The sequence below is a fragment of the Oenanthe melanoleuca genome, chromosome 8 (assembly GCF_029582105.1).
Source record: "Oenanthe melanoleuca isolate GR-GAL-2019-014 chromosome 8, OMel1.0, whole genome shotgun sequence".
Taxonomy (NCBI): domain Eukaryota; kingdom Metazoa; phylum Chordata; class Aves; order Passeriformes; family Muscicapidae; genus Oenanthe; species Oenanthe melanoleuca.
In genome coordinates, this window is record NC_079342.1 from 22,695,981 (window position 1) to 22,703,206 (window position 7,226).

Here is a 7,226-nt window from a genome sequence, read left to right on the forward strand (position 1 = left end):
TTCTTACCCAGGCGTGTTCTGGAACTCTGATTATTGTCATTTTCCAGTTAATTAATGGAGCACTGCTCTGCTCACTTGCAGGGAGTGATGCAGGGCACAGTCCCTTACCTTGGCACCTTCCTGACAGATCTCATCATGCTGGACACAGCCCTTCAGGACTATGTTGAGGTAACTTGGGGCAGTTTTTTGGAACCCTAAAATACCCTCCCTGCCTGCCCAACTGAGTTTACTTGTTTCTGTATCCTCTCCTTCTGCAGCTCTGAAAAAAGGGAAGCAATATGCAGTGTTATTAACTAGAACTTGTGTGAATTTTTGTGCATTTATCTCAAGGTACAAGTCTGGCTCTTCTCTGATCCCTTCTGTTTCCTTCCAACAGGGTGGCCTGATCAATTTTGAGAAGAGACGAAGGGTAGGTTGAATGTTCTGTGATTTTTGGTTTATTGATACCCTCTGGGCAAGGGCATTTGTCTTCATCTGCTGAGTCAGACCTGGTGGCAAGAGACCTTTGCTTTCCAGAACACACAGTTAGTGAATATCTTCCTTCTCCTGCAGGAAACTCTTTGTAGGTAAAAGGCTGCAGAGAGCAAACCAGGTTCAGAGGACTGAGAAATAAATGCTGTCAGTTTCTCCTTTCAGCTGATCCTTGTTGGTCAGAGATAAGTAATGTCCTGTAGGAGTAAAGGTGCTGGGGTTACTTTGGGCTGAATGAAGTCAGGCCAAATCTCCATCCTGGAGCTTGAAAGCAGACCTGGCCTTGGCTGAGATGGAGCCATTTCCTCTCCTTAACTGCTCAATAACCTGCCCTAAACAATGCAGGGTGATTCTGCAAAGTCTGTGTACAAGTGCAGGTACAGAAGGGCAGCACTCTGCTCACATGCCTTAAGGGTAGCACTTTACATTTCTCTGGAGCAAGTGTGAGGGCACATGATAGATCCCAGGGAAAAAAATCCCACCTTTATTGTTAGAAAACTGATTCTTGAAATAGTTACTCAACTGAAACTGAACTTCACATCAAGCTAAGTTTGTCCTGGATCCCTTGTCATGTGTTTTTAGAGTATGAATGAATATAATCTTGTTTACTAATTAGACTTTCTATTTGATTATTTCTTTTCTTAGGAATTTGAAGTCATTGCCCAAATCAAGCTCCTGCAATCTTCATGCAACAGCTATTGCCTGATACCAGACCAAAAGTTCATCCAGTGGTTCAGGAGGCAGCGACACTTAACAGAGGAGGAGAGGTGGGTCCTCAGTGCAGCTGGCAAACCTCTGTTCTCACCCCCACACTCACCTGGGCAGGTCAGGGCAGGGACATACAAATACTGGAGAGCACTAGTTTTAAAACCTATTATAAGGAGGTGAAAAATCCCCTTGGCCTCAGTAAAATGCAGGCAGAGCAGTGTTCCTCTTTGTGGTGCTGCAACCTTCTGTGGGGTGAGGATAACTGAAGGATTCTTGGATTTCTTGAATGTTGCTGCTGTGAGATGCACAACTAATAACATTGTACAACTAAATAACATTGTCTGCAAATGTTCACCTGCTGGCCTCTGCCCTGCAGTTACAAACTCTCACGTGAGGCTGAGGCAGCTGCTGATACCAACATCCTGTCTCCAAAATCCCAGAAAAGCATGGTGAAGAGGATCAGCACGTGAGTATGATGGGGCAGAGGGCTTTTGGGGTGGGAGTATGGACCTGTCAAGCAAGCAGTGCTCATTTAATCAGCTGCAAAACCTGGCTGGGGATCCACAACCCTGCATTGCTTTCAAGGGGAAATGCAGCCTTGTGGCTGAAGCTGTCTCTTTGTGTTGCTAGAAACAGTTATAAGAATTATTAAAGATAGAAGAGACTAGAATAAAGAATCCTTCTTATGGTGTTGAAAAAAGGAACCATTTTAGCGCTGGATTTTAATTCAGTACCTATTGTGTAACAGCTTTGCTGAATGCAGCAGGAAAACAGAGTAAGTGAAGATAAAGTCTGGTCTATTATTAGTCTAAATTGCTATAGACATGCAGAAAGTTCCTTGCAGGATTTTAATACGAAAACTAAGGTTAGCAAAAAGGCATTGATAGTGGAAACAGTCTGCCTTCCAGCTGGAGAAGGAAAAAAAAAAAAATCATGGGGATGTGTTCCAATTTGGTGTAATACCACAAAGATTCAGACAGGAGGTGGGTAGAGGACAGGACCATGCAGCTGGGCATGGGAAACGAGCATAAAGCAGAGCTCAAAGACTGAAGTAAAAATATGTGTTGTGCAAATGAATACTGTAAAACAGCAGTGAGTGACAGCCCTCTCAGCTGTATTAAATCATTAACTGCACACTGATGCTCCCTGCTCCTCCTCTTGGTGGGTCAGACCAGCTTGTTTCCTTTGACACTCCTTTCAAGACACCTGGCCTGCATTTAGAAATGAGTCTTGGAGAGGGAGTGCCTTTAATTTACACTTTATAATCTCCTTATTGTGTGCATGTCCAGCCTTCTAGAGAGAACTTGGTATCTGTGGCACCGTGGCAGAGGGCAGGAATTGGCAGCAGGGTGAATTTGCCCTTTGAAGCCCTTTTTTCTATTAAAATGAAACCCTGAAAATGTGAAGAGACCAAAGGGGGGAGTGTTATTATAGTGGGGCACGAGCTGGTTGTGAGCTTGCAGCTGTGGGCACTCTGGGTCAGGAAGGTGTTGTGTTAGCCTGTAACAAAACCTCTGGACAAACCACAGAGGAAATGAAAATAGCAGACCACTCTAGAGAGGAAAAAACTCCAGAACGTAAGAGTTCTGAACCAAGGGACAGCTTTGCTCAGCCCAGCTCTCACTTCCTGGCTTTTATGCTTTCTTTCTTTCTGTACTAGGCTTTTTCTGGGCACTGATGTGTTCACCCCACCCAAAGAACAGCCCCTGAAGAGCTCTCCTGTAGGAGGGAGCTCCGGGGAAAGCACGGATTCAGCCAGTGTTTCATCGTGTGAGTTCAATCACTCTGAAACTGAGGATGTGTGTGTGACTCCCATCTCTAGTCCTGAGGACCCTCTGAAAAAGGTACAGCTGAGGCTTCTGCATGCTGCAGGCGGGCCCAAAACACTTGCCCAAGGATCTTGGTCCTTACTAGAGCACTGGTTTTAGTGAAATGGAGAGAGAAATGTGTAAAAATGGAAGTAATCCAGTCAGAACTCTTGCACAATGTTCTGTGTTGTTCCTTACAGTGTATTTGTTCCTGTCAGGAAGCTTTTGAGCAAGGTGGAGGGAGAGAAAGGCAAATGCTGAGCAGGGGAAGAAAGGGGGCAGTTTCAAGGAGAATGGCAGAGAGGGAAGGGTGTGTGTATTTTCAGCTATGTAAAGGCTCTCACCTGGAGCAGGAGTGCCTGTGACACCCTCTGCTCCTTCCCAGCCAGTCCCAGCCTGCAGCCTGGTGCTGTTCCTTGGATCTGCTGCCACCTCCTGGGCTGCTCTCACTGCAAAGCCAGAGCAACGCCAGCAGGACAGAAATTGTCATTACCATGCTGCAATCAGTCAAGTGAAGTTCAGTTTTCCTGGAGGCAGGGAATCCCCCTGCCAGCAGGCTGGGCACAGTGTGGGTGACTGAGGTTCTGTCTGTGCCTTGTGGCACAATGACACACCAAATGTCCCCTTTGTGACAGCACTTTCCTTTCTGTTGTGCAGATCTCTGGCTACCCCTTATCCTCCTGCTCTCCTGACTCTTCCATGAGCACCCCTTCCTCAGGGCTGTCATCTTCACCCTCGTTCCTGCTGGCCTCCAGCGACGACAAGAGCTCTGTGGGCTCTGACAAGGGCTACGACTCCGACAAGGGCTCTGTCAGCTCCGACAAGGGCTCCAGCTCCAGCAAGGGCTCGGTGTGTGAGGCTGGCTCGGGCTCAGACAGCAGCTCCATCCCGCCCAGGGAGCCGGGCCCGGTGGCAGGCAGTGCCCCCAGGGCGCTGCCCGTGTACAACCGGCAGAGCGAGGGCTCCTGCATCATCCGCGTCAGCATGGACGGGCTCCAGGCCAGCGTCTACAAGAGCATCCTGGTCAGTGCCACGGCCCTGGGCTCACACACGTGTCCCTGGGGCTGACTGAGCCTGTCACTGTGCTCTGACAGCACCCCTTCCCTCAGCTGGCTCAGCAAACCTGCCTGCAAAGGGAACGTGGTGCCACGCAGAATGTGTGGAGCCTGGTGGGAATGAGATGTTTGAGAACAGCTTTAGGGGAGTTTCTGGTCTGGAAATTGAAGTTTGTGTTTTATCAAAAACTCCAGGTGAAACACTGAGGTTTTGACATAAGATTGTATGTTTTCCCTGGAGCAGCTTTCCCCAGGAGCTGGTTTCTGGAAGCAGGGAGCTGCAGGGGAGGGAGCAGACATGCCCTTTAATTCTGCAGCTTCTCCCTGTGAAGAAGGGAGACTCTCCCTCCTCTCCTCAGACCAGCAGTCCCAGAATTCAGGCATTTCCCTCTCTGCTTATTCCACAGACCTATCCCAGCAGTGCCACTGGTGCTGGATGATGGGTGATGTGGCTTAGCTCAGTTGGGGACCTTCAGGGCCTGCTGGGGGGAAACAAATGCAGGGTAGTTCTTAGCACCTTTAGTTCCTGATTTTAATGGTCTCCCTTCCTCAAATCTAGCAAGTTGTTCCCTGAGGACCTGGTGGATTTGGCTCCTGGTGAGACTGCGGGAAGCTCTGGAGAAGCCCTTCTGTCTGCTCCAGATGCACTTCCACAGCACACTGCAAACCCAGCTACAAGACAGACAGACTTTGCAGGATGTCCAAAGAAGTGCTTAGCACAGGAGCCTGCAAACAGCAGCTGGGGCAGCTGTGGTTGGTGGGAATGAGGTCTCTCAAAGGGAGCAGACACTGGGATTTACTGCTGTCTCTACTAGTAGGACAGCTATCAGCTTGATCTAAAAGGCCACCACCTCTAAATGTCATAAATACTAAGTTTAGTGTCTGTCAGCACCTGCCCCTTTGTTACTGTTCTTTCAGTTCTCTGACATCTCCAACAACAAGCAGACTTTCATTAACTGCTACATCACAAGAGTGAATGAGCAGAATCTCTCACTGCACTTATCTCTGCAGATAACCAACCAAGACAGAATCCCTGATGTCACCCAGCGAGCCTTGCTGAAGCACAACCTCGAGCCTGATGCAGTTGAAGATTACGAGCTGGTGCAGGTCATCTCTGAGGACAAAGGTAGGGAAGCAGAACTCTGCTGCTGCTGCCTGGAAAGTTCTGTTGGATTTCAAAGGGAAGAGTAAACCAGGAGGCATTAGAAATGCTGTTGACAGGTCACAGCAGCCAGTGGGAACGCCCTGCCTGCTGAGGGGTGGTTTCTGTCAGCACAGGCCCCTTCCCACAGGCAGAGCCAGCTCCTGGCTGCCAGGCTGACTTTGTGTGACAGGATCGTGGGTGGGGGTGATGTTCTGCCTCCCTGGGACCAGGCCCTTGGATCCCATCCATCATCAGCCTTCTCCCAGAGAGGCTGCCAGGGCCTTTGTGACACTGAGCATGGTCTGGGCCTGGCCTCCCCTCCTGCCCTCTCCCTTTCCTGCAGGAAGCTGCTCCCAGTGCTGCTCTGGCAGAACAGGGAGATTGCCCTGCCCACACCATCCTGCTCCTGCTCCCTGTCCCCTCTCAGCCTTCCTGCTGCTGTGCAGCCCTCCCCACTAATGCTGCTCTGGCCTGTCCTGCAGAGCTGGTGTTCCCTCGTGATGCCAACGTGTTCTACGGCATGAACAGCCACGTGAACTTCGACTTCATCCTGAGGAAGAAGGCAGAGCTGGTGGGCTGAGGCTGCACCTGCACTGCCCTCCTGGCTTACAGGGAATCTGATGGAATTCCCTGCTGAAAATGTGCAATTGGAGCAAGGGGCAGCCCTGGTGCAAGGGCTCCAGGCTGCTGTGTTTGCCTTCAGGACACCCCATGAGCCAACTCTGAGAGAAAAGTGTCTCCTTCATGCCAGTATTATACAGAAGATCTTCTGAACTTATTTTTATAGACCTGAAGCAAGTCCTGAGTGTGTCTGCCTGAAGCAGCTGAAAACCTTTTGCACTTGTTCTACGCCAGAGAATGACCCATTTTGGCTCTTGTTTCCAAAGAACTTCAGAATGAATGAACTGCACTTGCCTTTGTATGAACACCATGAATGGGACAAACAGACACTGCTTTGTGTTGGATGGAGGTCTTAATGTCACGACAGGGTGGTTTCCCTTGGACTTGGTTAAGCCATGGACCAGAACTAGATGCCTTTTGTATGTACTCCCATGTGATGGATGGATGGATGGACATCCTCCCAATGTGCAATTCCTCTGCTGGAACTGAACTTTGAACCTCTTTAAAAGCCATAAGTAAGACGTTGGATTGTAAGCAGCCCTGACTTGAGACACATGAAATACAGACAGTATTTCTTGTTCTGGTGGTAGCACTGTGCATCCCTGTGCAGATCTAGGAGTTATTATCCAAACAGCTTAGAATTGTTAAGGATCATTAGTTAAAATAACTCTATCCATGCCTGGGCCTTTTCCCCCAGTTCTGGGCTCAGGTAAGTTTTACACTACATTTGGATTTGTCACTTGTGTTTACAGGTAGGTAAAAGCAGACTGACTGTAGGTCTGCTGTACATCCAAGAGTTCTATGGCAGGTCCCACAAGCCTGGTGTAGGTCATAGTCTGAACAATTTATGAACTCCAGGTGTTTGTTTGTTTAGAGGGTGACAGAGGCGGGGGTTGTTACTGAGCCTTAACCTTTGCCCACAGTTAGGGCAAAACCAGAAGTTCAGTTTTCTCTGCTTTTGATGTCTGTACAGTGCAGTTCCTTTGTACATAGCATAGCTCCTAATGTATATAGTACTGCTCACTCAGAGGGTGGATGGCAGTGTTAAGCTGAAACATGAATGTTCTGGATTTTAAAATTACACTTTCCAAATGTTTATATATGTTATGTTTTTAACTGCTTACCTGTAATCTTTATATGATAAGTATAAAAATTGTTTTTCATTAATATTTGCCTGGAATCAGTCAATTTCCTTTAATTAGTGCATGTCAGGTGTGTAAAAACACCTCAAACCACTTCCCTTGATGTCACTTTCTTGAACTTCTCCACTTCTACTGTTACTTCTCAACAGTAAAGCCAAACCCCTCCCAGAGCATCAGCCATCACAGAGCCTGTGAGAGAGATTTTTGTGCTATTTCTTGAGGTTTCACCTTAAAGATTTCTGTAACTGGATAATTTAGATTGCACACCAGTTTTCTG

General features: G+C 48.2%; 1 protein-coding gene across 1 annotated transcript in view; it reads left to right on the forward strand.

Annotated features, from left to right (window-relative positions):
- Positions 1–6,974, forward strand: part of RGL1 (ral guanine nucleotide dissociation stimulator like 1) — a 51,146-nt gene extending 44,172 nt beyond the window's left edge. Inside the window, exons 11-18 of the mRNA XM_056497281.1 lie at positions 82–168; positions 377–409; positions 1,117–1,238; positions 1,556–1,645; positions 2,840–3,023; positions 3,645–4,010; positions 5,054–5,168; positions 5,669–6,974. Coding sequence (XP_056353256.1) covers positions 82–168; positions 377–409; positions 1,117–1,238; positions 1,556–1,645; positions 2,840–3,023; positions 3,645–4,010; positions 5,054–5,168; positions 5,669–5,766 — 1,095 coding nt within the window. The 3' untranslated portion in view covers positions 5,767–6,974. The remainder of the gene's footprint in view (positions 1–81; positions 169–376; positions 410–1,116; positions 1,239–1,555; positions 1,646–2,839; positions 3,024–3,644; positions 4,011–5,053; positions 5,169–5,668) is intronic.
- Positions 6,975–7,226: the final 252 nt, after the last annotated feature.